This window comes from Mastomys coucha, unplaced genomic scaffold (genome assembly GCF_008632895.1).
Source record: "Mastomys coucha isolate ucsf_1 unplaced genomic scaffold, UCSF_Mcou_1 pScaffold23, whole genome shotgun sequence".
NCBI lineage: Eukaryota > Metazoa > Chordata > Mammalia > Rodentia > Muridae > Mastomys > Mastomys coucha.
This window is the reverse complement of record NW_022196906.1, coordinates 18,268,640-18,285,433: the sequence shown is the minus strand read 5'-3', so window position 1 is coordinate 18,285,433 and position 16,794 is coordinate 18,268,640. Positions and strand designations below refer to the sequence as shown.

The 16,794-nt window shown below is 40.0% G+C and overlaps 1 protein-coding gene across 2 annotated transcripts in view; it reads right to left on the bottom strand.

Annotated features, from left to right (window-relative positions):
- Positions 1 to 16,794, bottom strand: part of Npsr1 (neuropeptide S receptor 1) — a 207,242-nt gene that overhangs the window by 159,600 nt on the left and 30,848 nt on the right. For both annotated transcript variants that reach the window (XM_031344054.1, XM_031344055.1), the window contains exon 2: positions 14,293 to 14,425. In XM_031344054.1, the coding sequence (XP_031199914.1) occupies positions 14,293 to 14,425 (133 nt within the window). The remainder of the gene's footprint in view (positions 1 to 14,292; positions 14,426 to 16,794) is intronic.

The window sequence follows — 16,794 nt, the reverse complement described above, 5'->3', positions numbered from 1 at the left end:
AATTCAGATAAATTGAAATCATGTAACTTTTCTCATCATAATGCAATAAAAGTTAAAAAAAAAAGGAAATAAAACTTCATTTTCTTCTGGCCAATCAGCTCACATTAGATGTGAAATAAATAAAAGCATTATTTAGTCTTTCCTGCAGTTAGAGGTGGTAAGTACCAAAAAAAAAAAAAAAATCTCAATAGGTGGGGGTTCAGGTAAAGGTTATGTTATAGCCTTCCATACCATGAACTAGCCTTGAGGATAAACTATGTAAAGATGTATGGGTCCTCAATTATAAGAAAACACAACAGGAGCCCTGGATTACCTAGATCTGAACTTCCTTACCTGATGTAAAAATATTAATCTACATAAATTTAAGCCACCATTATCTATGTTTTATGTATGTGTAGCTAAGTCTAACTCTAATTGACTTACCAGCTAAATGATTAAAAGACTAATTGCAAATGAGAATGTTGATCTCATCAAAGAATCACTCAAAGCTCTGGTCTATGAGTAGGAGACTGACAGAGCAGATTTTAATGATGAGTGTTGACTGGCCTTACCCCACTATGACTGCTTGTACTTATTTTCTGCCTCAGAAGAACCACTAATAATGGATCTGAAAACAGTTTTTCAAATATTCTGTCATTAATGATGTCCCTTGAGCTGGTTGATTTAATAAGATAAGGGAAAAAAAAGCTCCCTTCTTTATCCAGCAACTGGGTTTATGAAATGAGAAGTGACAGATGAAAAGTACACAAATGTATTAACTTTTAAAATTAGGTGTAGGAAGGTACACATATGGGGGTGAAGTTGCTACCAAATCACTTTAAAAGGAAGTGGGATTTATATGAAATATGAACAGACTAGATGGAGATATGACAGGTCACCTGGGTATGATACAGCAGTTTCCAGATGGCTCTTAGGGTAAGATCCTTCTTCCCCTTGGGATAATGAAATGCTCATGGAAGAATTTATATTCACTGGGTTCTTGGTGGATGATCTGTCTTTAGGTAGAGAAGGATTTAGAGAAAGCCTCTTCAGTGTTTTCTGGTTTTTAACTGTATTCAGTTCAAACTAATCAGTATGAATCAGCCTGAATCAGTATGAATTTGAAAGCAGCATGTCTTGAACTCATTTGAGCATATATTGGATGAGAAAGTTTGAGTATCTCTACGCTCACACTAAGATTCAGAGATAAACATGTGCAAAGTCCCAAGTAAGTGCAGGATGAATAAGGGGAGCTTTGGTGTGATCCAGAGAACTTGCATTTCAGCAATGGCAGAGGTCATTCACAACTGGTATCCCTGAGCAACAAGTGCCTCACCTTGAAATGGGTACCTCAAATATATTATTCCCCCTAAGTCCTCACTACAATCCTAAATGATATTCCCACATTTTAGATTGGGAAACTAATTGAGCTGGCTAGTTTATTGTTAACACAAGCTTGGATCATCTGGGTAAAGGAAACCTCACTAAGAATCCAACTATGTACCCTCCCCCCACCCCCATCCCCCTATTAGATGATTAGATTAGCCTGTATGCCAGCCTGTGTAGTCTTCTCCTGATTAATGGTTGATATAGAAGGGTCCAGTTCACTATGGCTGCTACCACTTCTGGCCATGTGGCCACGACTATGTATAAGAAGGCAAAATGTGCAAGTCATCAATAACAATCCATTAAGCTCTTTCTTCCACGGTCTCTGCCTCATTTCTTGCCTCCAGTTTCCTGCCTAGAGTCCTTGCTTGCCTTGGTTTCCTTCAATGATAGTTTATGAGCCAGATCTGTAAGCCAAATAACCCCCTTGCTCCCCATTGCTTTTTGTCATTGTCTTTATCAAAACCCTAAAAAGCTAACTAGGACATAAATATTAATAAAAATGTTCACTTCTCCAAGGCAGGGGTAAAATTGCTTGCAATTCTAACCAACTTGACTAACTCAAGATACTGGTAAGTCAAAATGTTCATGAAAGAATGAGTTTGGGAACATTTTTGTTTACAAGAGTTTAGAGAGGAATACATTCTTTGAAAGAATAGTGTCTCCGGTTATCTCTGGGTAAATTTGCAAATGAAAATGTTTCCAGGCCTGAGCTTCCCCAAGTTTTGAGAAAAAAAAAAGTAAAACCATTTACCTTTCTGCAAATCCTAATGTGTCTTACCATGAATATCAATCTGAGGTGGGATTTATTTTTTAGTGGATTATTTCTGCTTATGTGTAGGAGTACCAGAAGGTATTGGGTCCCCTGAAGGTGAAGTTACAGGAGGTCATATGCCACCTGCTGCAAGTAATGGGGACTGAACTAGGCAATTCTAGGAGAACAGCAAGTACTCCTAATAGAGGAGGCACCTCTCCAGCTCCTGAATCAGAAAAATTTCAAATGAGTGAAACTTGTCTTCTGTGGCAATGGCACTTCCCTACCCATTTCTCTAGGGCATATAGTAGGGGGCAAACAGGACTGAAAGCAGTGTGCTTTCCAATCCCAAGCCTTTAATCCATAAAGAATGTCCCTCTCGAATGGGATGGGTATTCATAGGCCCAGGACATAATGGAACTCTGGTTAGATGATGGAAAGCTTGGAGTCTTGTGGAGCAAGAGAACACATGGGTGTAATTTTCTACCCCACACTCCCAGCATGCTTCCCTTCCTAATGATTCTCAGAAGCCCCCTCCATCTAGGAGATGATAGATGTGAAGCATAACATGCATGCTTACAGAGGCTATGTAGAGAAGTGCCTCTAGTGAAACCTGTTTCAATCAGCAACACCAAGCTGGCAGGTACTGAGTGTGCAGGAACTTCCTGCACCCTGTCCTTCATGAGTGGGTCTCCACCAGCCAGGCAATCCTGACACTTACTGTGCAGGCTGGAAATCCAGGCAGCTGCTCGGCTATAGATATTTTAGCTGAGTCATCGCACTTTCAATTTTTGAGATTTCTACATTTAGCTCATACATCCTTTTGCCCCTAGTTACACTTCTGTTCTATCTTGCATACTCCTACGCATTTGTCAAATATGTTGACACCATCCTCTCAATTCTGCAACATCCACTTCCATTATCCTGAAGCAGTTCATGCACCCATGGATCACCTACGTACACGTATGCATGCTGGCAGGGTGCAGCCCACAGTGATTGAGAGATCACGATTGGAAGAAAGAGTACCTGGGCTTGCCTTCCTTGTCTCCTGTTACTGTATGACCTAGGGCAAACTCTCTTTGCTTAATTTCCCTCACTATAAATATAGGAGAAGTAGTGATAAGGGTGAAATGGCCTCAAAACTGCCTGATAGAAACATTAAGTAATTATTATTTTATATAGAAGTATATGTGGGAAGAATCTAAGCCTCTTAAGATGACAGTGGTCCCTATAAGGACCATAGACCAACAAAGACGCCAGTACCAGGTGTGAGAATCCCCCTCTAAAGTGTTGGTAAGTGTAGTTTAAGTAACTCCCCAAACAATATAAACTACTGATGTAACCCTCAGTTCAGGAGTTGAAGATGGGCTCCCATTGAGGAATACACCACACACTTAGAACACAGGACTCAAACAATTCAAGCCTTTTCTCATCTGAAAGTTAATTTTTGCACTTCATCTTCTATGGTTCCAGAAAGTACTATGTAAATTACCAAGGAAGGAATTAAAAAGTCTTGTCCACTGCAATATTTATGAACTATGGTAATCACCAGTTTGGCAGGATATACATAAAGGTGCAATAAGTGGCACTCACATGCCAGGGGCAGTCAATGGCTGTGTAATTGCCTCAACAGGAGAGGATCATTCCTGCTACTGGAAACCAAACCAGCTTCCTGAGCTAGTGAGGTATTGGCATTAAGAAAGAATCTACTACTGTCACTTTGCTAGACCAGTACAATCCCTTACTACATTCTAAATCTCATCCTTCTACTTGCTCAAGTATATCTACCACCCCTTATCAAAGAAGCATTTCTTTACACCAAATGGAGGCCAACACAGAAAATCATAATGCAATTCAGACACCAACCTGATTGTGAGGAGCCCAATCCCAACAACACATCCACATCATGACTCTAGACTCTATGGCTCAGAAAAAAATTATGAGAAAAGGGAATAGAAAGATTGTAAATGCCAGAATACTAGGAAGTGTGCTGTGAAACCTTCTATCTTAGAAATAAGACTGGAATAATGGCAATATCAATGAACTTGTTGATGTGGAAGGAGGACAATTTTATGGAGTCCCACACATCCCTAGACTAAGGACTACGACTTCCAAAAGAAGCAGAATTAGCTTTACTCAGGGGTAAGTCCCCTCAGCTTATAACACAGACTGGTCATCTTTGAAACCACATATAACCCACAGCAAAAATGGACTCAATAGGTTGTAAACATGTACACAGAGACACATACCCACACATATATAACAATAATAATTAAAGCAAAAAGAGTTGACTAACTTGAAGAGGAAATTGAGAGGGCTCATGATAGGGTGGCTAGGAGGGGGTGGAGGGAGGGAAGAGGAAAAAATGATGCATTTCTATTTCAATTTAAATATTAAAACACAAGGTTAGGTCAATGGTAGGTCATGGGACAGCTTTTGAACACTTCGTAGAATTTAATTTGTAGAGTCAAATTTCCCCTCCTGTGTCCTTCTTTGCTGCTACCATGTCCTGCCACCTAGTCCACAGCTCTCATTGAATCCTCTCCAGTATTCATCTGGAAACCTTGCTTCCACAACACAGTCATAGTTTCTTTTAGTTCAAGTGCCTTCACTAAACTTGCCTGACATGGCTTTGTGGGGCTTCCTTTTCCATGGCCTTTCATTGCTTCCACCTCTTTAGCCAAGTGTACCACAGTCTGATACTAGTATTGCAACTCTATACAAGGTTAGACACCTGTCCTTCCTATGGTAGCAATAAAACCTGATCTCACCAGAATAACTAAATAACTAATTTCCTGCACCTGGATGGTTTTCATCAATCCCCTGATTGGAAGTAGAAGAACAGCATTATTTAAACCATCTATGCTTGTGTTATGGCACAAGCTATGCTAGGCTTGTGTATGGCCCTATTGTAGTTAGTTTTATTGTCAACACAATGTAAACTAGTCATCCCAAGGAAAGCCTCAATTAAGGAATTTCTAGATCATATTGGCCCATGGGCAGATCTTGGAACATGGGATAACCTTGACTATTAATAGATGCAGGAGAGTCCATTCCTGTGTGTGTGTGTGTGTGTGTGTGTGTGTGTGTGTGTGTGTGTGTGTGTATGTGTGTGTGGTGGCATTCCCTGGGAAAGTGGCTCTGAGGTATATAAGAAAGTTAGCTAAGCACGAGCCCAGGAGCAAACAAGCTAGGAAAAAGCATTCCTTGTAGTTTCTGCTTCAAGTTCTTGCTTGAGTTCCTGCTCTCACTTCTCTCAAGGATGTTACCTAGTAAGGCAGAAGTAACTAGAACGGTATCTATGGTGGTTCGGGTATCCCAGAAGCTCAGGCATTTGATCACTTGGCCTCCAGTTGCAGTTCTGTTTTGTGAGGCTATGGAACTTTGGGGAAGTGGAGGCTTGCTGCAGTATGTACTTAGTTCACTGGGGGTGAGTTTTGAGTGTTTAAATTATTGCCCAGTGTTTAATTAGTGTTTCTATTGTGTCAAAGAAACACCATGACCATGGCAAACGCTTCCAAAGGAAAACATTTAATTGAGGTTGGTTTACAGTTCAGAGGTTTACTCCATCGTTAACATGGCTGGGAGCATGGCAGCACACAGGCAGAAATGGGTGCCGGAGGAGCTGAGAGTTCTAGATCTAGATGGACCCACAGGCAACAGGAAAAGACAGAGACACAACCTGATTTGAGCAGTTGAATCTTCAAAGCAAACCCCTGTCCCAGTGACACACTTCTTCCATAAAAGCCACATTTACTTCAACAAGTACACACCTCCTGGTAGTGCCAACTCCTAGTGACTAAGCATTCAAATCGGGAGTTTATGGAGGCCATTCCTAGTCAAACCACCACACCTGACCCCACTGCCATTCTGCATTTGTGCTCTGATCAAAGACGTCGTCAGCTTCCTGCTCCTACCACTGCATATGCTACTTGCTACCCTGATGGACTCTTACCCTTCTGTTACCAACCAGCCCCAACAAACTTCCCTCCTCTAAATTGCTGAGGTCATGGTATTTTCTCACAGCACTAGAGAAGTAACCACAGCAGCCCCTTAAATTAATGTCTTTCCCTGGATGCCCAGAGGAAGTCACCTGTAAAGGACAGCTGCACTTGGGCAAGCTTGTTCTTTGCAGGGACATTCTAACATCAGCATTTTTGAGTGAGACCCGCTCCCCCTTCTGAGGTTAAGGCCTCTGCTTCTGCCTCTGCCTCTGCCTCTATCTTTACCTTTCAGGTTTAGTGTCTTAGTGTTCTCTCCTTTATGTAGAAAAACCCAACACACACAGCTGCAAACAGAATCCTAGTGCTGAACAGGTATGAGATGATCTGAGTTTTTCTCTTAACTGAGATGGCCACAGGATCTTCCTGAAAGCTTCCATTCATGTCAGTAGAAAATTTCCCTCTATATTTTACTTCTATGATTACGATGACTAAGGCACAGAATGTTTCAGGCTTATTTTAAAAATTACAAGTAAAAACCATGGAGAAGTCTTACCATGGCACTCTCAATGTAGACAAAAAAAAAATTAAGTCCTCAAATAAAGTCTGTAAAGTCTGTAAAGTCTTAAAGTCTGTATCGAAAATATTAAACTCTTCCGTCCCCGTCCTCCATTCCTCACAAGGCCAACCTTACAACTTAATATTGGCCCTGGTGAACTGCAGATTGGATTCATACTTCGTGAGCCAGTCTTTTATAATGTCACAAAAATTTCAAATTCTTAATTTTAAATGGATATATCTGGGGTTATTAACAAGTTACCCTCAGGCCAAATATGATCATATGTAGTGTGCATTTTGTTTGACCAGTGTAGCCTTTGAGAAAAATTGGACCAGACAAATACTACAGAATGACTTTCAGCCTTCAAAATTGCTTGTTCTTATTGCATCCAAAATATGTTCATTTCATTCCTACAAACCTGAGTTTGTAGGGGTAAGGCATGCTATTCGTCTCCTGCAGCAAGTTTGTCTGCAGCTGTGGACTGGTGCAATTAACACAGGCAACATTTATCAACAATAGATATTCTGATTCCAAGTTTAAGAAATAGGGAAACAGAAGTGAATAAAAACCAAGTAAGTCCAACATCCAGGAGAACAAATCACATTATGGCTAGGATAATATAGGGTTTGGTTTTCTAGTCTCAGGCATCCTTGACCCTTGGGGTGGTGAGTTGTAGAGCTTATCTCATGCTTGTATATTAATATAATATTTCTATATTAAATCTGAAAAGATTATAGCTGGTTGTTTGAAAAATATGACAATTTTGTTATTTTTGTGTGGCTACATAGCCTATATACAATGTAACTGTTCATATAAAATTGATCTTACCTAGGCTAATAATTCTAATATTTTTATCTTTTTTCTTAACTAACTTCCTTTAGATTAAGTATATACAATATCTATGTACTATGTAATAATTTAAATAGTTTTTGAATGTTTTAAGAACAACATTTTACATTACAATTCTTTTTGATTAAAATTATTTTTATAATATGGATTGCTTACCTTCAAGTCTGAGCTCTCTGCAGTAGTGATGGATATCTTGTAATGAAGTTCAAGCATTGTTCTAATTAGTATAGGTTATAGTATTGGTTATAAACTGAGAAGTTCATAGTGTTTGAAGTAAGACCACATAATATGCTCATAGTTGGATCCATGGAATTTACAATTTAAAATAATCCAGAAGGGTTTATTTTCTAGCCAGGAGAATTTCAAAGCAAAATGCAAATTCATATGTTTGCCAATATGTTTCTCATTATAACTGCCTCTGGTGTTACTTCTTTAGACAGAAACTTATTTTCTCTCTATAAAGAAGTCTGATATTTGTTGTTTTGGAAAACAAAGGATCTAAATAGTATTCCTTGGTAGGAGTAAAAAGTAAGGCAAAAATAAATTACAAATTAAACAAAGAAAAGTAAGACTTTCTGATATAAGATAATAGACATTTAGAGATAAATTAAACTTTTAGAATTGCACAAATAAGACACATGGTTGGAACCACACAGAACTGAGAAGTTCTGGTAACAGCTGGCAGTTGTAAGAACATATTATATACAATTTTAAGATATTTTCTTTTTAATGATATAATTATGTTTCCTAAAATGTTCACTGACATCTTTTTAGCATAAAAATTCATGTTTCTGCAGGTAATGTTCAAGAAAACAAAGGAAGAGGTGGGTGTTTGGTTAGGCTTGCATGCAATACAATCCCATGAGATGATGAAAATGAGATGTCAGTGAGAATGAGGGATCATGGGAGACAGGAGGGATCGTGGAAGACAGGAGGGACCAGGGAAGACTGGGGGGATCAAGGGAGACAGGAGAGATTATGGGGTACAGGAGGGATCACGGGAGACAGGAGGGACCAGGGGAGATAGAAGAGATCAGGAGGAGACAGGAGAGATCAGTGGAGACAGGAGAGATCATGGGAGACAGAAGGGATCAGGGGAGAAAGAAGGGATTAGGGGAGACAGGAGGGATTAGGGGAGACAGGCAGCCAGAGACAAATATAACAACAGCTTAGAGTTAACAGAAACTTGGAGGAGCCATAGGGACGTGGGTAAGGGCATGAAATCATATCTATATAATATTTAAGAGTGGGGTTCCTCAGTGGTGTCTGCTTTTGTTTATAAATGCTCTCCATTCTTATTCATGTCTTCTCATCTTTGCTACCAAAGACCTGGAGGTCGTGGCTCCTGTATAGGGGGTCCTTTCAATAGCTTTTGTAAGACATACCATCTTAGGACCCTGAGACTCAATCTTAGACTTCTGGCAATATTTCTATTGTTCAAAATTATTCTTCACTTGAAATATTTATGAAAGTATAAAAATATAAAAGCATTTTCTAAGATACCAAGATCAGTTAATTCTAGGCATTAAGTCCAAGAGTTGGTGAATAGGGTCACATAAAACAAAATAGTACCTGCTTAGCAAAGGGCATTATCACTTGAGGGAAGAGGTTTAGTCTACCTAATTGAGAAGGACTTTCACTAGCTGTAAATCTCAGAGAAGATTAACAGGTAGAATATACAAGTAATTTTTTTTAACTTCAAGAAAACAAACAATCCAACTAAAAATGGAGTATGGAACTAAACCAAGTTCTCAAAAAAAAGCAAATGTGCTAGCTTGAAGAAGGTATCTCCACAAGTCTTGGGCATTGGAACACTTGGTCCCCTGTTGGTGATTGTTTGGGGAGGATGGGTAGTGTGATTTTCCTGGAGTAAGTATGCCCCTTGTGAGGGGTAGGGGATGTTGAGGTTTAAGAATCTCATGCTAGTTAAAATGTGCTCTTTTCCTACCTATTTGTGGTTTGAGATGTGAGCTATCAACTGGTAGTTGGAGGATAGAAGTGAATATGGCAAAACTATATTGTATGAATTTTTTAAAAGTTAATTGAAACATTATTAAAGAAATATAATTTTACTGGCTGGTTTTGTGTGTCAACTTGACACAGGCTGGAGTTATTACAGAGAAAAGAGCTTCAGGTGAAGAAATGCTTCCATGAGATCCATCTGTAAGGCATTTTCTCAATCAGTGATAAAAGTGGGGAGGGGCAATAATGGGTGGTACCATTCCTGGGCTGGTGGTCTTGGGTTCTATAAGAAAGCAAGCTGAGCAAGCCAGGGGAAGCAAGCCAGTAAGTAACATCCCTCCAATGGCCTCTGCATCAGCTCCTGCTTCCTGACCTGTTTGAGTTCCAGTCCTGAATTCCTTTGGGTGATTAACAGCAATGTGGAAGTGTAAGCTGAATAAACCCTTTCCTCCCCAACTTACTTCTTGGTCATGATGTTTGTGTAAGAATAGAAACCCTGACTAAGACAACAATGTGCAACAATTTTTCTTCAAGAAATTTTTCCCATAGGAAAAAAAACAATATCAACCAACCAGATCCCCCAGAGCTCCCAGAGACTAAACCACCAACCTAAGTGTACACATGGAGAGAGACCCATGGCTCCAGAAGAATATGTAGCAGAGGATGGCCTTGTTGGGCTTCAATGGGAGGAGAGGTCCTTGGTCCTGGGAAGGCTTGATGCCCCAGTGTAGGGTAATACCAGGGTGGGAAAGCTGAAGGGAATGGGTGGGGAGCACCCTTTTAGAAGCAGAGGCATGGAGGATAGGTTAGGGGCTTTACAGAGGGGAAACTGGGAAAGGGGATAACATTTGAAATGCAAATAAATAAAATATCCAATAAAAAAAGAAATTTCTGCCTTTAATCCCAACACTTGGGAAGCAGAGGCAGGTGGATCTCTGAGTTCGAAGCCAGCCTGGTCTACAGAGTGAGTTCCAGGGGAGCCAGGGCTACACAGAGAAACCCTCTCTCTTGAGAAAACAAAACAAAACAAAACAAAACAAAACAAAATTTCTATGAACATAGTGGATCATGTGTTCTTGTTATATATTATAGCTAGAAGCTGGAAAAAAACCAGATATCCTTTAACAGAGGAATGGAAACAGAAAATGTGGTACATTTCCACAATGGAGTACTACTCAGCTATTAAAAAACGATAAATTCATGCAATTCTTAGGCAAATGAATGGTTGTAGAAAATATAATCCTGAGTGAGGTAACCCAATCACAAAAGAATGTGGGGTGGTGGGTTATGCAGACAACCTGGTCTAGGTCGAGCAAAGGTCTGGAACTCTGGAGACCCAGTGGGTGGTAATTTCTGCCTGCGTGGTCGAACACCTTCTATGTTCGACCATTCCTCCTGGGTCCCTGGGCTCCTGTTGCAGTCACAGCTCCCACAGCCCCACACAGGAGAGGTGTGTGATATTGGTCACATATTAGCAGCACCAAGCCTTCCTACATGCAAAGAAGGTTTCCCCAAGCTCTCAGTCCAAACCAATGAGAAGTACCTGCTGTTGAACCCTGAATGACCCCAAAAACTGTATATAAATCCTATCCAGGGAATTAAAGGTGTTCAAGAACTACTTTGTCATCTGAGCCTTTTGTTCTAAGAGCTGTAACACTTAGGAAGAGGTGTGCTTTCCAAAAATGCCACCTGAAGCTGAGCTGCACTCCTCACTGGCTAGTATAGTAGGCCTCTTGTAGGCCCAGCCTGACAGCCCGACAGCCTGACCCAACTCAGTGCAGGGTGATGTGGAGTAACTGAGTAACCTGGAGGGCAAGGCAGAGATGGAGGTGAAGCCGACTGCAGCAGCAGAGTGGCAGAAGCGACTTCCCCTCCCTGCCCTTGCTAGATTCACTTCGATGGAACTCTCGCACCAGGCGGTGCCAGAGATCTTCGTGAAAAGCCTCTGGTACACAGACTCACAAAAGAACACACATGGTGACCCTGTACTCAGTTCAATGGATGGCTGTGAGCCTCTACATCTGTGTTAGTCAGGTACTGTCAGAGCCTCTCAGGAGATAGCTATATTTAGGCTGGCTTGCCCTTCCTTCAGTCCCTGCTCCATAGTTAATCTCTGCAAAAAAAACAAAACAAAAACAAAAACAAAAACAAAACAAAACAAAACAACAACAACAAAAAAAACCACATGTTATGCACTCACTGATAAGTGGATATTAGCCCAAAAGCTCCAAACACCCAAGATATAGTTCACAGGCCACATGAAGCTCAAGAAGGAAGACCAAAGTGTGGGTGCTTCAGTCCTTCTTAGAAAGGGGAACAAAATACACATGGGAGCAAATATGGAGACAAAGTGCAAAGCAGAGACTGAAGGAAAGGCCATCCAGAGACTGTCCCACCTGGGGATTCATCACGTATAAAGTCACCAAACCCAGATAGTGTTGTGGATGCCAACAAGTGCTTGCTGAAAGGAGCCTGATATAGCTGTCCCCTGAGAGGCCCTGCCAGAGCCTTAATAATACAGAGTCAGATGCTTGCAGTCAACCATTGCACTGACTGTGGGGTCCCCAAAGGAAAAATTAGAGAAAAGACTGAAGGAGCTGAAGGGGTTTGCAACCCCAAATGAAGAACAACAATATCAACCAACCAGACTTCCCAGAGCTCCCAGGGACTAAGCCACCAACATGGATTGAGCTGCATATGTAGCAGAGGATGGCCTTGTCATACATCAATAGGAGGAGAGGTCATTGGTCTTATGAAGGCTAGATAGATGCTCCAGTGTAGGGGAATTGAGGGTGGCGAGTTGGGAATGGGTGGGTGGGTAGAGGAACATCTTTATAGAAGCAGGAGGAGTGAGGATTTGATAGGGTATTTCTGGGAGGGAGGGAGGGAAACCAGGTAAGAGGATAACATTTGAAATGTAAATAAATTTAAAAAAATAAATTATAAAAAATTAGAAAATTAGAATGACATGCTTATGATACACCCTTAAGAGAAGGGATAGAAACAAGAACAGATTAAGACTGAAAATGAGGGAAATAATTACACATAGAACTGAACTATCAACCAAGAGATGAGCTTAAAATGAATAGTCTTGCTTTTATTATCCTTCACTATTTTTTTCATATTTTCATGATTCTTGCAAATCTGCACATTAAGATATGTATGTTATATATATATATATATATATATACACTCATATGAACTATATTTTTATATGTATATGAAACTATGATATGGGGATGAAAGAAGTTTTATAAAGTATTATCTATGCAATGTTTATGTTACAAATTAATGTGAAATCATTTCACAAAATTAAAATTATTTTAAATTGGATACCTAAAATAAAAATAATGCAGTGTGAAAAAATTGGAATTTTTTCAAATTGTGGTTCAAACAAAATTCCCAAGAAGTCTACTGTCATTATTGCAGCTGAGGCAATACATGGCACATGTTGAGCATGTTGAGATGTGTTGAGCAGCCTCTGATAGAGATTTACCATCTTTCTTGCAACATATACAACATATTTCCATTTTTCCTGCAATTTGATTTAAATCTACCTTGCTAGCATATCCCTCAGCTCCATATCTGATTATTCATGCACTTTTTCTGAGAGTCATTTGGTCCCACACTTCCTCTGGCCTGTGGATGCCTGCTCCCTCTCCCTCTCCCCCCCCCCCGTCTCTCTCCCTCTCTCTCTCTCTCCTATCTCTCTTCTCTCTCCTCTTTCTTTTCTCTCTCTTTTCTCCCCACCCCTCTTTGGCCCATGGATCCATGCTCCCTCCCTCTCTCTCTCTCTTCTCTCTCCTCTTTCTTTTCTCTCTCTTTTCTCCCCACCCCTCTCTGGACTATGGATGCCTGCTCGCTCTCTCTCTCTCTTTCTCTCTCTCTCTCTCTCTCTCTGTCTCTTTCTCTCTCTCTCCTATCTCTCTTCTCTCTCCTCTTTCTTTTCTCTCTCTTTTCTCCCCACCCCTCTCTGGACTATGGATGCCTGCTCTCTCTCTCTCTCTGTCTCTCTCTGTCTCTCTCTCTCTCTGTCTCTCTCTCTCTCCTATCTCTCTTCTCTCTCCTCTTTCTTTTCTCTCTCTTTTCTCCCCACCCCTCTCTGGTCCGTGGATGGATGCCTTCTCTCTCTCTCTCTCTCTCTCTCTCTCTCTCTCTCTCTCTGCTTGCTCTCCTTTTTCTTTCTCTCTCTTTTCTCCCCACCCCTCTCTGGCCTGCGGGTCTGTGCTTCCTCTCTAATTGTTTTTTCTTCTTCTGTCAGAACAGATGCTCTACTACTGTAGCCTCTACCTGAGGGACCATTCTTTCAAAGTGGATGTTTTTCCTTAGCACATTTCTCCCTTCCCCTTCCAGATGTGTTGTGTTGTTCACACCTCTGAACTGGACATGACATTCCCCACACCCAAATTAGAGCTTCCAGATCCTGAATATCAGCTTATTTTCATGCTACCTCCAGCAGCAGTGTTCCACATATTTGTATTTTGAAAGGACTGGAGATGCCACATTTTATCATTAAATATAGATCATTATGGTTGATTTTTCTAGGATGTATTCCTCATGCTTTTAAATTAAATGATAAGATAAGATGACCTCAGTGTGCCAGGGAGGCTTTTCTGTATAAGAAATACGAGGCCCTACAGATCTTTTGTGAGGACACTGAAACTGGCATTTTCATGTTGGTAACACAAGAAGTTATTTTCATAATGGAATCTTACAGACATCTGAATGTGCTAAACCTGTCAAAGGAAATATTCAAACATGGCTTTTATATCTCTAAAAAATTTATTACCAGACTTGCTAACACCACAGGAGTTTTGCATGCAGTTTTCTTCTCTCATGCTGGTTTATGTATTGTTACTTACCTGTGATGGCCAATTGAGTCACAAAGAAGGTCATTCTGGACTTTCTTTTTCTTCTCCATGTGGAGAACAGCACAACAGAGTTTCCCACAATAGTGAAGACAAACAGGACCCACAGGGTTATCAGCTGTTCTGTCTGCAAGACACAGAATAGCTTGACACAGAGCAGGTAAAGGACCAGGGTGCTTTCTATGACAGATAGTACAGGCTCCTCGCTTGGCACTACAATATGTTTTCATGGTTTCTAACCCCTGCTCAGAAAATGCCCAGGGAAGCGCAACTCCTTTACCTAAGCAGCAGTGTAAACTGATGCAAACAAAAGCTCTCATTAGCCTGAGAGTGATTTTAACTCCATGTGAGATATCAGGGTGCATAAAAGAACACTACAGTCGCAAGGATATGGAAAAAAGTGCTTAGAGACAAGAAGATAGAGAAGTAAACAAAACTAGGCAGTCTGCTGAACTACTGTGCAGCTACGAGGGGTGAAGTGGTGAAAACTAAGAAGAGACACTAAAAATACATGTTATAATGTGTAAGTGGGAAATATGATCAAATTGTATATTGGAGATGATTACAAGTTTGCAAAATTACACATGTAGAGAAGAAATAATGTGCACTGAAATGTTCACAGTGACTACTTTAGGGAGTGTGATTATGGGTTATCTCTATTTTTCCTTTAATGAGTTTCATAAGATGATAATATTAAAGTTCTGCTGAAAAATGTATAATTAATAAAGAGCCTGGATGACACTCACTTCAAATGCCAAGTCCCTCACAAGAAGCATTTCATGATCACTTCAAAAGGAGCCTTTTATCTGCTTGACACCCACAGCACAGAATAAACAGAGGTACTGGGACACACTAGACTCTAGGTGAGATAATGTATAAGGCTTGTGAGGAAAGAACAGAACAGGTGCTCAGAGGAACCCAGCAAAAACTTGAAATCAAAACCAAATCATCCCAAGAGGTTTAGGCAAGATCATCTTAAGAACAGACCAGACCAGGGCTTTAACACAAGAACAGAAAAATCCCAAATGTTGATTACTTTCTGTGTGTTATTTAGCTAGGTTCTGGAGTGCTACTCTTTGGGGAAACACTAGTCTAAGATGTTGAAGTCAGGTAATTTCATAGATGTGATTAGCATCTATTCATCTATTGTTATTTGGTTTTACGTGGGGGAGATTTGCCTTCATAGTGTGGATAGTCCTCATGTAGTGAGTGAATTTCCCATGAGACTGAGTATAAACAATCTTTTTTAAAGTTGAAAATATCAGTTTATGAATGCATTTAATCTACTTAACATATCAAGCATCATATTTTGACTTAGCCAACGTTACCTGTTCAGAACACATAAGTCACAGTTCGACACTATTATTTAACATAAAATCTATTTTATAAGAAAGTATTAAATAACATATGGGATTTGTTGAAAATGGTAGCAAATAACTACTTCCTCTCATGACAGTGTGGATCACTGAGCACTATGCTCTCTGTTCCCATCCACTATTGCAAAAGAAGATCAAACTGCATGCTGCTGGCCCAGGAAAAATATCCAATCTAAAAATTCAAATAACTGTTTATGGAGATGGACATTTGGCTCAGTGGTCAAGTTCTTGCTTAGCCTTGACAGTATGTTGAAACCCCAGCACCACAAGAAGAAGTATTTATATTGAGTGCATATTCTTCCACATGACTATAAAGCAAAACATTTCAAGAGTTGAAGCATCTTTAAGACAAGGACCATAATTATATATACTCTGGTCATAATCCACTCATTGAAGAACTATGGCTAGCACTCTCCGTGCCTGCTGAGCTCACCAGTAACACTATTTTCTGCTTAACATAGAAATTAATCTAAGTTATGTGTTAAGAGAAGAAACAATTCTTTTTTAAGAAACCAGAACAATGCAGACCATATTCTTTTTGGCTGTCTTTCCATTTTAATCAGTTCCTCATTTCAAGGTAAACATCATTAAAATGTTATTTACTGTTAATTAGCACAAAAATGATTAGGTTCTTGATGACATTTTCAAAAAGATGTTCTTATAGAGTCCCCTCCTCCCCTCTCTTCCACTTCCTTGATCCCACTTCTGCTTTTCATTCCCTAGGCATTTGCTTCCCACAGGCGTGTCCGTGTGTTCTATTGCCCTCCCAGGTGTCTACTCCCTAAGGAGCCCTTCTTCCTCTCATACAGATGCCTTTGTGCTTTCATAGCCAATGCCCACATTCAGACCTACACATGTAATCAAACCTTGTTAAAAGCCATGCTTCAGTACTTGGAGAAAAATCTGTGTTATGTGCATTTTTGCTTTTGGGTCAATTCTTTCCAGATTTATATATTTCCCTGGAATTTCCACAATTTTGTTTTGTTTTAGGTTTTAAAAACCATACTTTATGTATAGCAAAGCAATTTATGTATCATGTTAAACTTTACTAGAACGTTATGTTATTGTCTTTCATTTAATTTATTTATTTATCTACCAATTAAATCTTTTTTTTTTTTTT